General features: G+C 40.4%; 1 protein-coding gene across 1 annotated transcript; it reads right to left on the reverse strand.

Moving 5' to 3' along the window:
* Positions 1 to 854: 854 nt before the first annotated feature.
* LOC135100541 (solute carrier family 22 member 7-like) lies at positions 855 to 15210 on the reverse strand. Its single transcript, XM_064003527.1, has 12 exons — positions 15143 to 15210; positions 13985 to 14231; positions 9889 to 10024; positions 8687 to 8855; positions 8467 to 8570; positions 7637 to 7791; positions 7151 to 7319; positions 6710 to 6857; positions 6019 to 6218; positions 5655 to 5827; positions 2503 to 2687; positions 855 to 2007 (listed from the first exon to the last, which is right to left on the reverse strand). Exons 2-12 carry the CDS (start codon positions 14223 to 14225, stop codon positions 1741 to 1743), a joined length of 1947 nt encoding a protein of 648 aa, XP_063859597.1. The 5' UTR covers positions 14226 to 14231; positions 15143 to 15210; the 3' UTR covers positions 855 to 1740.
* Between the last annotated feature and the right edge of the window lie 1674 nt (positions 15211 to 16884).

The following is a 16884-nucleotide window of genomic DNA, read 5'->3' on the forward strand; positions in this document are numbered from 1 at the left end:
GCAGTCTCTTGCAGCTGTTACACACTGGTGGACGATTTCCTTTTCTGAGAAGACAGTGGAACCAGGAATCAGGTGCCGTCACTCAACAGTCATCAGGGTCAAGTATCCCAACCCGGCCACAGGGACTACCCATCCCATAAGGAAACCCTAAGCGCTATAATCGACAATATATTAAGGGTATCTCATCTTAAGGAAGGAATTCTAAACGAACAAGCAGGCAAAACCCCACCTTGGAGAGTCACATCGATATGACGGAGCCATTGAATCTCGTATTCTGCCAGCGTCCGTAGTGTGTGGTGCTTGTGAGCCTCTTGGAGCAATTATTAAATATACATAATCGGTAAAGAGGCCTACGAGTGATGCTGCATGTCTCTGCTCGTCTGTCATCCAGGACAGAGGTTCCCAAAGTATCTTACTTGTCGCCCACGTTTTTGCTTCTAACAGACCTGCATATCTTCGGGTAGACAGAGTGTTGTATCAAGTCATTCAGCAGTATCAGTGTGACTGGTGTCGGTAACATGTTAAAAGCACGAAAGGAGACTGAATGAATAGAAAACAGATTGAGGTGACATATATTTGTTGCATACGAACACAAGTAAATAGGGGAAGCTGCAAGAAACTAGATGATTTCATTGCCCCCTTGTATCCTCCTCACGGCCACTAGTGATCTAACCAGTGATGTAGGTAAAGTAATCTCGACGCTTCTCCCCTGCCACCCAACCATGTGTTTGTCCAGTACTCGTATGTTTCTCGAGACTTTCCGTATGTGAGTTGAATCACTCTAAGGAAAACTATCGTTGACTTCGATGGATGATACGCGCTTAGGAGGTGATGTTGGTTAGGATTAAACAAAATTTTTTACACTTTTTATTAATGATTATAGAAGACCAGGTTTATAATGCTGGGAGAACGTTTTTATTATACATTTTTTCCTTGGTTATTTTGTACATGCATATGATTACATGAATTGCATATGATTACATGAATAATATACATACAAAAAAAGGCCAATATTCGCCCTATGAAGCGAAGCGTGCTACTGTAAAATGTCTTCCTGACGGCACTCGTATTCTGCAAATTGTTACTTTACAGTTCAATACTTTCAAATAACAAAGCGTCTCACTGATTTACTTCCTTATACCATCAACAGCCAATCAGGTGAAAAGGGATGAAGTCTAGCCGGCAAAGAGGGGATGGCTTCCCTGTGCAAATTCGCCATCTTTTTTGGAACTGACTATAATCGCCGCGAGCTGAGCTAAACTGATACAATGGCCGCGCTTCGGTTCCTTTTTGCGTTTCATCGGAACACCTGATCGCCATTTCCCAAAATTTTTATATTTAAGATATTTTCTGTCGCCTTCTCAGCTAGCCTTGTCCTTGGATGATCTTCAAAAATGAGGATAAACATGTTATTTATACTAATTTGTCTGTCAACGCGCCAAACTCCGGTGATAAGAACTTGGGGTGGACCAGTCAGCTGCCCTGCCTATAGGGAGAAGAAAGGGGTTGTGGCTTCAACGTAGATCATCTTAACCTGTGAATTTGTAGTTTTGCAGATCTTGAAGAAAGATAATTGGAAAACAAAGCGTAGTTTGAAGAATGTAGTATACGAAACACTGTAGGAGTAGAAGACAATGCCTTTACCATGTCAATACAGTATTTTAGTTTTGAGCAAATGAGTGTCTGTCATATTACATTACAGTGTTTCGGTGCCACTTGTCGAATAACGGATAAGCCGAACTACTGCTTTGTGTCCGTGACTTCCGCCGTATCGCTCGTTGCCTGTGGCTGAACATTTGAGTTTCTTGACTTTATAGGAACTTTTACAAAGCCTGTTTCTGTGTTTGGCAAATATCCCATGTTTTCATTATCTTTGGTGTCAGGCATTAAAGAAAAATTTTCAGGCAAACAGCGACCTTTAGTTTCCGGCAGGAGGGAGGAGAGGCTTGCCGCCAGAAATGTTGTGGCGCAGTATATCACGGACGGGGCCCACACTGCCGCGTCTCCCTGCAAAGAACATTACTGTGAGTGAGACAATTACTCATTTATTGACTGATTTATTACATTATTTTTGACCCTATTGAAAAGAAAGGGTTACAAATGCTACCATATAGTAAAAAAAAAAAAAGCTTTTACTTTTATCATTGTTTTGTTCTTTGAAAGAGTAAACCTTTATCTATAAAGCATTCTTTTCTTGTGAACTGTAACAGCCTACATAGTATTTCTTGATATTTATCCTTATGAAAACTGGTTTTCATGCCTTTCTTTAAATTATTATTAAAATAAACAAGTACCTACGTATACCTACATGTGCATGCATACGTGGTGCATGTGTGTGTGTGTGTGTGTGTGTGTGTGTGTGTGTGTGTGTGTGTGTGTGTGTGTGTGTGTGTGAGAGAGAGAGAGAGAGAGAGAGAGAGAGAGAGAGAGAGAGAGAGAGAGAGAGAGAGAGAGAGAGAGAGAGAGAGAGAGAGAGAGAGAGAGAGAGAGAGAGAGACTTACCAATAGATCGTTAATGTAGGGTGAAAAGATGCTCCCTATCCTTGAAGCAACATTGGCCTGACTTGTGGCCAGAGAGCGGTATTTGGTGGGGAACAACTCCTGGGTGATCAACCACATGATTGCGAAAACTGCGGTGATGGCCATCTTACCGGTCAATGACAAGAACATGATGAAGCTGGTGGGAGCTGTGTGGAGGATATATATGATTTTGAGTCATTAGTCATTTGCATCACTCATGTATATGCAAATCGTGCAATGCCATCACTATCCCTTTACTGACCAACCTGGTGAACTAGTCTTGAACTTTGCTGACTTCCACGATCTAAAACAATTAGTCTGATAGCCTATGCCGTATTCCTGAACGTTTCGGGAGAAACGCCCAATATCCTTGGCCTTTTCTTTAGCTCTAATCATTCTGTTTATGGTGTCACTTTTTTCTCTGTTGGGCTCCCATGATCACAGCCTCATAATCTGTATCTTGTCTTATCGCTCCAATTCCTCCTCAGAATCCTCCAAAGCGGAGGTGCCTCTGGCGTTTTGCCTCTGATAATGGGGAATTTGGTAAACTGGTGAGTGTCACCAGGCGGCAACGCCAGAAATGTCCCTTTCTCACACATAGGAGCAATATCAAATATGCCTCCAGTGTCATTCTATATACATAAAGATGCAATGAGCTTAAATAATATACTTTTCTACACAATTCCTGCAGAGTAGTAACACAGGTAAAATCGAACTGTATTCATGGACAAAAGTATTTAAGTTGATTTTAAAGTGAATTGGCATTTATATTGTTAGGTCACTTCAAGATTTCCTAAAAGTACACCATTGATCGGAAGCATATTAGTGCAGACGACGGTAAAAATGAAGACAACATATCTGTGCCACTTAAAGCCCCAAATTACATAGATCAACTTCCTATTATATGTTTTAGACTTGTAATATGCCGTATTTAAAATATTGATAACAGTATTACTAAATAATCACGAAAAATATTTCTGTTTTGACCAACTTCTCTCAAAATTATCCATACAAGATATTTAAAAGTCGATGCAGAATCGCGAAAGTATCATAATGATCAATGCTCTATGCATCCGTATGCACATGGGATAACAATATTTTAGCTCATGTGACAAGGGGGGCATGCAGCAAAGACGACATCTGGTGGATTAGTTCCGAACACTCCCCATTGCGGAGACTTGAGGAGGTATTATTCTGATTTTCCATGGAGTGACTACTGCTCTGTCAGAGACCCGTTTCTGTGTACTTAGCACATAACGGAGGTGATAGTGTCTGGCATGGAGGCGTACACTTAATTTTTCTTTCGCCCTACACCTTCAAACCTTGGTTTAACTCGGCCTGTTCTCGTGCTGTAAATGATAGAGAGACGGCCCACAAACGGTACTTGAGTTTTTCATCACTTTAAACTCATCACCTTAAAATTATTTTTCATGTCAAGACTGTTCTTCAGCCTCTTTCGTCAATAGAAAATGTCAAAATCTATCTAAATCTAACTCACTTCGTGACCTCTTATATGTAGCGAAAAAAAAAAAAAAAACTGTCTCCAATAAGTTTTGTTCATATTTCCCTGCACTACTGCCATCTCATCTACCTCTAATGCTGAACTTAAATCTTTTGCTAAAAACCCTACTCTGGATGATTCAGGGCTTGTTCCTCTCTCTCCTTCTTCTTCTGACTATTTCATGGATCTCATTTAAGATTCTTCCTAATTGTTTTCCATGTCCTTACATGTTCTTAAACCCCGAAGGCTTATGGACTTCATGGGTACCTCCCTATTGTTCTTCGAAACTGCCTCTGTGCTTGCACTTTGCTTGATCAAATTCTACTATCTCTGTGTCAACATCTACCTTTCCTACCTGCTGTAAGTTTGCCTACATTCAGCTTCTTCCTATAAAGGGTGATCGCTCTAATCCTTCAAACTATTGCTTTTTTTCTTGCCTCTCCACAAGTTTTTTAATCAATCGTTAACAGGATTATTTCTTAACACCTGTTGTTACTCATGTGTGCATATTTTAGTTGTTTTTGCTTTGTCTTTGTTTTTATTATAAAAGAAGGGATAAGGCCCAAGATATTTGGTGTTAGAATTCCACGGTGCGGATAAAGGGCGCTTTGTTTCGCTGCATTTAGTAGTTGTCAAAAGAAAAGCTGACACTATTACTAATTACTGATCATAGTTATAAATGTAAACTATTAATTATAGTATGCATAAAATGTTCGGTAGAAAAATTTAATAAACTTTTTCTGTGCAGTATTTTTCAAATTACACCAACGATTTCCCTCATGCCAGGCTCCGTTTGTACGCCAGTCTTGCGGGGAACACATTTTGCCAACCCGTCCGTTTGTTCCACTTAAAAAAAAAAATAATCCTCATAACACAGCGGTATGTTCACTTGAAAATTCAACAGGAAGGACGAAGGAAGAGAAAAAGTATTATGGTTCTTACTGTGAGTTGAGGTGAACATTCACTTTCAACAATGGTTTGCTCTCAATTGTTAGGGATGAAAGGGAGATTGCATCAGGGTCAGGACCTCCATATTTGCATACAACTATGATGCATATACTGACGGCGATGATCAGAGAGAAATGGGAATTACTGTTTGCTGATACTCGTTGATTATGGCAAACACCAAAGAGGAAGTGTGGCACGAATCACCAAAAGAGAGAACTGAAATGTAATGCGCAGAGGTCGGAAATGTTGCATGAATAACAAAATTATTCAACACAAACTAAATTTTCACCCCCCATGAAAATTTATTGGATGTTTCGAACAAGTGGTGAGAATGTTTTTTTTTTTTAAGCAATACATAACAATATATCCGGGTAACAACTGCCTGATATTGGCCTGTGTGTGTGTGTGTGTGTGTGTGTGTGTGTGTGTGTGTGTGTGTGTGTGTGTGTCACACACGTTGTTGTAGCCAGGAAGGATACTTTTTTTTTATGTAGATGAGGTAAAAAAGCAACAGGTACCTCAGCGTTGCTTAGCTTTTGTTGTCTTTTCTGTTTGTCTCATAGCGTCTTTCATTTGGTGGTAGGAGACCGAGGAGCTGACCAAAAGCTAGATTAATTTTTTGGTTAGGTCATTGCCGTATCTCAGTGATTCAGAATTTGACAATCATGTTGTGCAGTACACTCACTCTTGGGATAGCAGGCCATAACAAATGCAGCCGTGAGCATGGTGAAGGCACAGATGAGCCACAGCAGCAAAAGAGATTTCACTCTTCTCACATGTGTGATTAGCAGCCACATCAAAAACAAGCTCACGATCTCCCCCAGTCCGCCGAGGAACATATACAGGTAGACACTGACACTGTACAAGAAAATGATTGAAATTGGTGGGGGTCATGTCTTCTTGTGCAATGTAATTCACAAAAAGTTTACATTTTCCAACGTCTAACTGATATTTGGATCTCTCTCTCTCTCTCTCTCTCTCTCTCTCTCTCTCTCTCTCTCTCTCTCTCTCTCTCTCTCTCTCTCTCTCTCTCTCTCTCTCCAGTGTACCTTATGTTAGTGGCGTTCAATGAAATGCCATAATAAACAAGGCCGCTCACAAACCAGCAACAGAATACTATGAGCGTGCGTTGTCTCACTTCTTTCACCATTAGCAAGGTAAAATATTCTCTCAATATTCTAATGAGCCACTGAGATGTACATCCACACCCGCTCGCCGCCGCAGCTTCAGGTTCATGTTCACCAGATGTCTGTTGATGAGATGGGAATAAGGTAAATGTCATGGTTTTATTGATATATTTTTTTCGCCGGCTATGTCAAAGCTCATTACCTTTTACTACGACTAATTCACTCAAATAACAATAACAAGATCAACAAGAAACAACTCATAACAGACAGCTGTAATTTTTGTATGAAGCACAACATAAACACTGCAAATTGGTTGTGATAATCGAAAGCTGAGATCAGAGAATATGGTCATGGAGAATGCGTGAGAATAAACACTATCTGACAGACATGTACAGGAGCACACAGTGTCTCTAGATTCCTATTTCCAAGAATTTCTTGTGCTCCATTCTTCCTCCATACACTTCTGCATTTTACTGCCGAGCAGTTATGAACAGACATATGATGAAAACATGCGAGTTGTCAACATTCCAGACAGATAGCGTGTAGAAGAATGTTAATAATTTATTCTTGATTCTTTTTCTTTCATTTAATTTCTGTCACTTTATAAAATTACCTTGGCATGCAATCGCTGCATGGCAGCCAGCAAAGAGCTGTCTGACGGAAGCGTTCTGCCATTAACTCTGGCACCCTCCTTGAGCTCTTTCAGCGCGTCTTCGAATCTCCCTTGTGTAATCAGCCAACGGGGCGACTCTGGAAAGAACCTATGAACGGAAATTACCAGAATAACTAAGAAACGAAATGCTGTGGTATTTCAAATATCACTTTAGCTGATGAACGTCGTGCTTTGTCCGTGTCTTACTACATATATTTATCAATTATTAGTGGGTCGAACAGTGAGGAAGTAGAGGAATTGACCAATCCCCCCCCCACACACACACACAGACACAGACACACACACACACACACACACACACACACACACACACACACACACACACACACACACACACACACACACACACACACACACACACACACACACACACACACACACCAGTAGAATGGGATCATTGCAAGCGTGGGCAAAGAGATGGCAACTTGCAACCCTTTCCAGGCTCGGATGTAATATGCCACGACGGGGATTAACATGTAACCCACTGACCAGCTAATAGCGGTCATGGTGCTTGTCTTCTCTCGTTCCCAGGTTGCATTCGTCTCCATCACTGCAGGTGGAGAGAAAGGGAGAAACAGTTTAAAGAGGTACACACACACACACACACACACACACACACACACACACACACACACACACACACTCTCTCTCTCTCTCTCTCTCTCTCTCTGTGTGTGTGTGTGTGTGTGTGTGTTTGGACCAGACTTGCCGGGTGTTCTCATTTATAGGAATCATTAAAAATATATCAGCAATTAATTATTTTTCTCATTTCTTAGTATCTAAAAACTATGATTTCCTGAGCCTCACACATCCGCATCCATAAGTTAATAAGGATAGTGCATCATTAATCACCACATAGACACTCACTTAAAACATAGGTTCCGAGGATGGTGCCCGCAGCAGCGATTAAAGTGACAACTTTGAGGAAGATGTAGAATCCTACGCTGAAGGAGAGAGCGCAGCCGAATGATGCTGGGATTAATACTGCCGCGTTAAACATTACCAGTGTCCGCCGCCCGAATCTGTCCCCGACCGAGGAAAGAGGTGGTGAATATATTATCATGATCATCATCATTATCATTATGCTGTTATGTTGTTCAGAAAGCGTTGGACGCTGGCAGTGAAGCTCGTATTACTGGACTTGACTTTAGCGCAACTTTTCATTGTGTCAATCATCAGGCTCTTATGTTTAAACTTAAGCAATTTGGTATTGGTGGCCCTTTAGAATACGCTGAATGTAGGTCTATTTTGCCTTTTAGTGACGTGGAAGATTTGGCCCTACACACATGGACTGGTTTGTACCAAGAGTTTCCTACCGCACTCAAGAAAGAACACAAACTGCCTCTTGTCAGTCCTGCGGCGAACCGCAGGGTTGGTGGGTAGTCCGAGACGCATGGCCATGTGTGAAGGCACACAAAAGCAGCGACTATCACCATATCTTTACAGTCTACAACATGCAGTTTTGTTTAGTCATTTTTTTCATTAACAAAGTAATTTTCGTATTCATCTGTGCAAAAGTAGCAGTCATGCAAACGCGTGGATGGAAACGTTTTGCACTGCCGCGGTTGCGGGGCAATAGTAACAGGTCGGTTAAGGCTGCGACTGTGCAGGGCCTTACATGATATTGCTTTATCGAAAGTACACCATCACATCGTTATTCTTAACATTAAAAAGAAAGTTTATCATAAACTACTCACATGTCAGACAGGTATCCCGTTAAGAAGAAGCCAATTAGCTTGCCAATCTCCACCGCCGCCTGCGTAGTGGAGTACAAGGCTCTTCTTTCGCAAACTAAATCCCACTGCCACGTCACCATTACATGAATTTTAGTACATGTAAAATGCATCAAAATGAAAGAAACAACAATAAACATGGGAGTAAGATTTCATGATGTACATTCATGTCATAGAGTCTTACCTCGGTCGTCACAGTAGATTGATACTGTGAACGGTTAAAGTCCCTCGAGTAGCAAGGCACCAAGCCTGAATTGTTCTGCCTGGATGCGGTGGATACTTTGTAGCCCACCTCCGCCGCCAGTGAGTAATTGTAATCATACATGAAACACTTCTCATGTTTGCCATTCTCGCTGGGAATGTTTAAAGTATTTTTATTACCATGAGTACATTTGTTGCTTTTTCCTCTTAAGTCCCAAAACTAAAGTGACCTTACTATCTGTAGCAATGGCTGGACACAGCGGTAGCGGTAGGATCCTGGGAATGGCAGTGGCAACAGACATATTTCTGGTTCTAGTCTAATGTGGAACTAGTCATTCTGGAATTATTATTTGACAGAAAGATGGCAAAACACGTTTCTGAACGAGGACGAATGGTTACATGCTACGTGGGTCCATCAGTAACTCGGCCTATAGTCCACTCATCTCAGCACCAAACTCTGATAACAGCATGCTAACTCGGTCCACGATTATGGATTAGCAATTTAACAAGAGCTTTAATTTTGTTTTATATCTTCACATACATCACAGCGTTAAGCTTTCTACACAAAGTAATACACTAATGGCATCTGCTTCTTATGGGGTAGCAAGTGATGCTGATAATAATGAAAAATTAAATTATAAGCTTATTTTTGTAGAAAATTATTGGACAGCAAGTGTGTGTGTGTGTGTGTATATATATATATATATATATATATATATATATATATATATATATATATATATATATATATATATATAGAGAGAGAGAGAGAGAGAGAGAGAGAGAGAGAGAGAGAGAGAGAGAGAGAGAGAGAGAGAGAGAGAGAGAGAGAGAGAGAGAGAGAGAGAGAGAGAGAGAGAGAGAGAGAGAGAGAGAGAGAGAGAGAGAGAGAGAGAGAGAGAGAGAGAGAGAGAGAAATATCATCTGCTAGCTTTATGACTTTATATTAACATACTAATTTAGGTCACCAGGTGTGTGTGTGTGTGTGTGTGTGTGTGTGTGTGTGTGTGTGTGTGTGTGTGTGTGTGTGTGTGTGTGTGTGTGTGTGTGTGTGTGCGTGCGTATACAGTGCGCCTATCTGCATACTAAACAGATATATCTATTTTTTTTCATACTTCACAAATATATTTGGAATTAGTATTTTTGTGATAAAAGATAAGTATGAAAAGAAAGACGTATACTTACTCGACAGGAATTGCAAAGTCGAGTATTTGTTCCTGTGTCCAGCCAGCCTGAATCAAGGGTTCGACGTGGCACCAGTGGTCTGGGGTTGCTCCAAGGAACTGGTAGGACAAGGTCTGCATTGCCGTTACACAGGATGCTGACGTGAAGGGGAAAAACAATTACCAGGAATTTTGTGTTATATTTCGTGCTGTCTGATTGACAAGTTAGGCTGAGACTATTCACAACCTACATACCCGATCCTCATCATCCTGATGCTCAAGGAGGAAGATTAATATTAATTCATCGGTGAAAAATCAATTGCGACACAGCTGGGTATCTTTGAATTACTGTGTTGTTCTAAGTGTGTGTGTGTGTGTGTGTGTGTGTGTGTGTGTGTGTGTGTGTGTGGGTGGGTGGGTGTGAGTGTGGGTTTGTGTATATACGAGTCAACGAAACAGATGCCCATCACTTCACATGGCGGTGTTGATGTGACACAGCAAAGTGGTGTTGTGTGTTGTGTTTTATAAGATACCTACGTATAACACTTCCAACAAGACGCGAGTCAGCATAAGAACATAAGAACATAAGAAATAAGGGAAGCTGCAAGAAGCGACCAGTCTTACGTGTGGCAGTCCCTGTATGAAATATACCTACTTATTTCCACATATCATCCCCATCCATAAACCTATCTAATCTTCTCTTAAAGCTCCCTAATATCTTAGCACTAACAACATGATTACTGAGTCCGTTCCACTTATCTACCACTCTATTTGAGAACCAATTTCTTCCTATCTCTTCCTTAAATATAGATTTTTTAAGCTTGAACCCGTTATTTCTTGTTCTATCCTAGTTGCTGATCCTAGGAATTTTGCTTACATCCCCCTTGTTATAACGCTTATACCACTTAAAGACTTCTATCAGGTCCCCTCTTAACCTACGTCTCTCTAAAGAATGTAAATTTAACAGCTTCAATTTCGCCTCGTAAGGAATACTCCTCATCCCCTGTATCCTTTTAGTCATTCTCCTCTGTACTGATTTTAATAGTCCTATATCTTTACTGTAATGTGGGAACCAGAACTGAACAGCGTAGTCTAGATGAGGTCTGACCAGCGCCAAATATGGCTTTAATATTACTTCGATACTTCTACTTTTAACACTCCTAAAAATGAATCCTAGTATCCTATTTGCCCTGTTCCTGGCCTCTATGCATTGCTTTTCTAGACGGAGTTCAGAGCTAACTATAATTCCTAAATCTTTCTCGTACACTGTACCTACCAGAGTTTCGTTGTTTATTGTATACCTACTGTGTGGGTTTCCTCTACCTACGTTAAGTACTTTGCATTTGTTGATATTAAACTGCAATTACCATCTGTCCGTCCATTCATTCATCCTATCTAAATCTACCTGCAAGGCGATAGCATCCGATTCTGACCTAATTAATCTACCTATCTGTGTCATCCGCAAATTTACTAACATCACTACTAATTCCACTATCCAAATCATTGATATATATTAAAAACAACAATGGCCCTAATACTGATCCCTGTGGCACCCCACTAATTACATGACCCCACTAATGATTCAGAGCCGTTTATTACAACTCTTTGGCGCCTGTCGCTTAGCCATGACCTTATCCAGCATAACACCTTCCCATCTATCCCGTGTGCCCTAACCTTTCTCAGGAGCCTCTGATGGGGTACCTTGTCAAAAGCTTTACTAAAGTCCAGATATAAGATGTCATAACTATCACCATTATCTACTGTCTCGTACACTTTACTGTAAAAACTTAAGTTCGTCAGGCAAGACTTCCCCTTAGTGAAGCCATGCTGTGACTGATTTATCAAGTTATGTTTGTCTACATGTTCCCTAATGTTCCACGCTATTATTGACTCCAATATTTTACCTACAACTGAAGTTAAGCTGACAGGTCTATATTTAGAGGCTAAAGTTTTATTTCCTTTCTTAAAGATGGGTACTACATTAGTCTGCCTCCACATTACTGGTACCTCACCTGACTCAAGTGATTTCCTAAAGACAGAAACTAACGGCTCATTAATAACCTCTCTGCATTTCTTAAGTACTCTGGGATATATTTCATCTCGTCCTGGTGTCTTGAACATTTTTAGCCTATCTATCTCCTGTTCCATTATCTCCTTAGTTAAGAAGATATGCCAGCTTCTCATTCTCATCTGCTCTAAACATCTGTTCACTACTTTGCATATCCTGCATGTTTTCCTGGGTGAAGACACCTAAAAAATACTCATTCAGAATTTTACCAACCTCTACTTGCGTGATTACTTCCTACCTGTTAGTTGTTATTAATGTTCTGGGAAATCTTTGGTTTTCCAAGTGACTCAAAATGGGTGAAAATAATTAGCGCATCATGTTGACATCTAGGGAATTTGTGTTAGTGTACGATAATTTATTTCAAAATACGATTTTTTTTGGTGGGTCTGTACGATAATTTCGACATAGAAATCTAGGAACGGTACGTCATTTTTTTTAATTAGTAACAGTAACCGTCAGACACAATAGAGTAGTGCAGTGATTCCCAACCAGGGGTAAATTTATCCCTTTGGTAAAAAAAGAAAAAAAATACATGGAAAGGGATAAATAATTATTATACCTGAAAATTTAAAATAATCAAGTTTGATTTTGTAAAGTGAGAGAGAGAGAGAGAGAGAGAGAGAGAGAGAGAGAGAGAGAGAGAGAGAGAGAGAGAGAGAGAGAGGATGCCAAGAGAGTGTGTGTGTGTGTGTGTGTGTGTGTGTGTGTTTTTTTCTGACCTTATTTTTCTGTCATTTTATGATGGCTATGTATTTTTTGTATGAAAGTAAGGGGATAAATGGAGATATGCATCAAGCCCAGGTGGTCAATGATGGAGGATGGTTGAAAATTCCTGCAACAGAGGGAGGTACAGGACCTCTCCCGTGCTCCCCTGCCCGCTTCCCCCTTTCTGCAACCTTCTCATTTCATCTCTCACATTTATATCTCCTTAAATTTTAATGAGTCCAGGCAAGCTTATCAACGAAACAACGAAGAAAAGAGTGTTGTGATGGTGTTTGTTCGAAAGGTGTTCAGTAATTCTGACATCCGAAGGAAGATAGGAAGATTAGAGACACCTCTCAGGCAGGTGAAGGAAGCTGAATTTGCTTTCAGAACAAATGTCACTCTCTGAGCTGCTGTGCAGCTCAGAAGCTTCTGACTGAGGAAATGAGGAAGTAGCGACACAGTTTTTGCAAGGTATATATTCTATCGACTTAACTATTGTTGTTGTTGATTTTGTTGTTTCTGTATTTCTCCTTTCTCTTCTTTTCTTGAGTGACACCTGTTCCAAGCACAAGTGCAGCCTTCTTCACCTGTCTGATGGCTGCCTCTGATATTTCTATCTTCCTCCCGATCTCAGAATTACTGAGCACTCTTGAATGAACGTCATTCTTCCTTCGTTGGTAAACTTGCTAAGACCCATTATAATGTAAGGAGAATTAGATGTGAGAAAGAAGAACGGAATGTCGTGGCATAGAAGAAACAGGCAGAGGAGCGTTGGAGAGATTTGTAAATTTACCTAAATTTGATTTCTCCCTACTGTACCTGACAGTTACTGTTGTTCAATAGATAGACCAACTTCAGGGCATGTGAGTTGCCATATATAAAACCTTTGCACTTTTTAAGACCTCCCATGGATTGAAATCAAACCTCAGCGCTTTAATTTATGGAGACGTTGTGATGTTTGTAGTTCATCGATTTTTATTTATTTATTCATTTATTTTTTATTTTGCGATGACTATCTAGGATCACGGGTTGCCGTGGCAAGGGACTTGGGGTGCCCGCTGCTGTTATCTTCCCAGAAAGAGCGCAGAGTTCATGGTAGCCGATCTTTGGGCATGGCTGAACCCTCACACACACACACACACACACACACACTCTTGCTCAGCGGTAGAGAGGAAAACGTTGGCAGGGCTCGAATCTACATCTATGAGTAACACAAGGACACTCCCCACGCTGCGTGGGTGTGCCTGGTCTCTCTCTCTCTCTCTCTCTCTCTCTCTCTCTCTCTCTCTCTCTCTCTCTCTTTCTCTCTCTCTCTCTCTCTCTCTCGTGGACCACATAACCTTACTACAGATGTAGAGGAGGAGTAGCATTACGTTCCAGCGTCCTCTCGTTCCCACGAAGTTCAGAATATCTTCAAAAGTAGTTACGTTTAGAGAATCATCATGTTTTGTCGGTTCGCTTGTCTCGTCTGTGTATAGGTTCTGCTTCTCTTGCTCAGGGTAATTTTTAATTTTTTCTGGTGCATTATTCTTGTCTTTATTTGTATATGCTACGAGAGATGTCCTTTCATTCCTGTGCTCTTTCATTGCCACCTGTAATTCTCCATAAAAATAAAGAAGAGCGCCATATTGCTAGCTGCTGTTACATTATTATTGGGCTTCAAGAGTCCCGTACACAGTAATAATAAAAAAAAATAAATAAATAAAATGAGCAAGATATTGTTTGTAAATGCGCTGTGGGTTGGAAACAAAGTGAACACCGTCTCGAAGCAACTATATCTCGAGTCGTAGGTAGAGACAAAATGGTCGGATCTGCACTCCGACATTTTAATCTCTTTCCCTCATAAATAACTGCCAATCGTCTTCATTTTCATACTTGCTCTCTGGCGTTTTCTGTGTAATGGCAACGTCACATTTACAGACTTACTCATCAGAACAACATCATCGATAAAACTCTCTTTAAGTACCCAACATTGGTTTAGATTTTCGTTCCTTCCCCCTTTAAACTTATAAAATTTATTAATGTGCCGTCCATTCTGAAGTGCTAAGAACATAAGAACATAAGGACATAAGAAATAAGAGAAGCTGCAAGAAGCGACCAGGCTTACACGTGGCAGTCCCTGTATGAAATATACCAACCTATTTCCATCTATTATCCCCATCCATAAACTTGTCTAATCTTCTCTTAAAGCTCTCTAGTGTCCTAGCACTAACAACATGATTACTGAGTCCGTTCCACTCATCTACCACTCTATTTGAGAACCAGTTTTTTCCTCCGTTCCACTCATCTACCACTCCACTTGAGAACCAATTTTTTCCTATCTCCTTCCTAAACCTAAATTTTTCAAGCTTGAACCCGTTATTTCTTGTTCTACCCTGGTTGCTGATCCTAAGAATTTTGCTTACATCCCCTTTGTGTTGATGAAAGTGGTTTCTGTACTATGGAAGTGAAGTGAATGGAGCCCAACTGCGTGATTAGTAATTGTGTAACACTCGTCACAGACAATTTTTTGCTTGATTCCTTTATCAACACCGATTCACTGCTTGCTTAGGTCCTCACCAGGACGTAACTGAGAAGACAGTCATCTCTAGAATATTCATAGCAACAAGTGTGAAAAGATATTGCCTCATTTGGTCGTTTGCAGCTGTGTAACACCTGCGTCAATGTAGAATATTAAAAAAAAAAAAAAAAACGTGTATTTGGAGCATACACGCTATTATTTTACTCATCTTAATAATGAACGCCAAAACTCTCTCTCTCTCTCTCTCTCTCTCTCTCTCTCTCTCTCTCTCTCTCTCTCTCTCTCTCTCTCTCTCTCTCTCTCTCTCTCTCTCTCAAGCTGATTTTGCAACAAAATGCTCCGAGTTTCCGGAGATTTGGTTGATGATTACATCTCTATCTCGTCATTATGTCATTAACTAAAGTAGGATTTTGTTGTAACCTTGCGTAAACCAAAACCCAGGCCTAGCAACACATAGCACTAGCACTGCTAATGTCTTGTTCGCTAATACCTGCTTCACTAGATACACGCGCTCACACACATCCATCCACCCTCCCACCAACACCCTCCCACACACACACACAGACACGTAAATGTGGGAACAGCGTCCTTGGTTGGTTGAGTGTCATTATGCCATGGTTGAATTAATGATATAATAATAGAAAATTCTGCAGAGAGAGAGAGAGAGAGAGAGAGAGAGAGAGAGAGAGAGAGAGAGAGAGAGAGAGAGAGCTCTAGCCAACACCAGCGCACCTACACAGCCAGGACTCCGCGGCTGTGGAACATGTTCACGGCGGCCACGCCCCAAGTGCAGGACATGTCCACGCACCAGGTGAAGCTGGCAGCCCACAGCTGGCGTAGCACGCACCTGTCCCCACTGGCGCTTTAAATTTTTATTATTTTATTGTATTAACATTATAATCTTTATGTTAAGCATGTATAGTGTTATTCCTGTAAAAAATACTATCATAGGCTTTTTAAATAATTCCACACTCAACGTGGAATTTTAAGCCTTTCTATAAATATTTGTTAAAAAAAAAAATAAAAAGAGAGAGAGAGAGAGAGAGAGAGAGAGAGAGAGAGAGAGAGAGAGAGAGAGAGAGAGAGAGAGAGAGAGAGAGAGAATGTGAGGATCTTGTTCCTGTTTTATAAAGGTGAAGGCATTTTCTAACATTTTATTTGTTTGTTTTCATTTAATCTATGACGCGGTACAAAGAAAACTAGGCATAGAAACAGTACGGAAGGGTAATGCATATGCATAAAGGATACATATAACCTTGTTAAAGCATACGTATGTACAACAATATTTACCACATAAGGATCACAATGAGACATCTCACACTTGCTTTTAAGAACATAAAAACATAAGAACATAAGGGAAGTTGCAGGAAACCGTCAGACCAACAAGTAGTAGTCCTTGTCCTTTCAGTGCATTACTTGTTTGCATTTGGGTGACGAATTGAAAAGATAAACAATACAGTTATTATGTATTCAGTTTTGGATTTTTCTCCCCATAGCGTAGTGACATTGTATTCTGTTACTGTATACTGTAGCTGTAGTGTAATATTACTATGTGTACTTTATTAATATACTGTAATCATGGTGTAATCTTATCCCTACGTTCTGTAATCATGGTATAAATCTATCTCTTTACGCCGTAAACATCGTGTAATGTCATCTTATATACTTTAATAATCACAATGTAATACTTTCTTTATATACAATAACCTTTGTGTAATCTTATC

The sequence above is a fragment of the Scylla paramamosain genome, chromosome 5 (assembly GCF_035594125.1).
Source record: "Scylla paramamosain isolate STU-SP2022 chromosome 5, ASM3559412v1, whole genome shotgun sequence".
NCBI classification, from domain to species: Eukaryota; Metazoa; Arthropoda; class Malacostraca; order Decapoda; family Portunidae; genus Scylla; species Scylla paramamosain.

What these genes read in the sequence shown, in the direction of transcription:
- LOC135100541 (XM_064003527.1), bottom strand. Translation starts at nt 14,225, where the DNA reads ATGAAAGAGCACAGGAATGAAAGGACATCTCTCGTAGCATATACAAAT. An exon ending in ACGGGATACCTGTCTGACAT is followed by an intron (nt 7,792 to 8,466) that starts GTGAGTAGTTTA and finishes GGTCGGGGACAG; the next exon opens with ATTCGGGCGGCGGACACTGG. An exon ending in TGCAGCGATTGCATGCCAAG is followed by an intron (nt 6,219 to 6,709) that starts GTAATTTTATAA and finishes TCTCATCAACAG; the next exon opens with ACATCTGGTGAACATGAACC.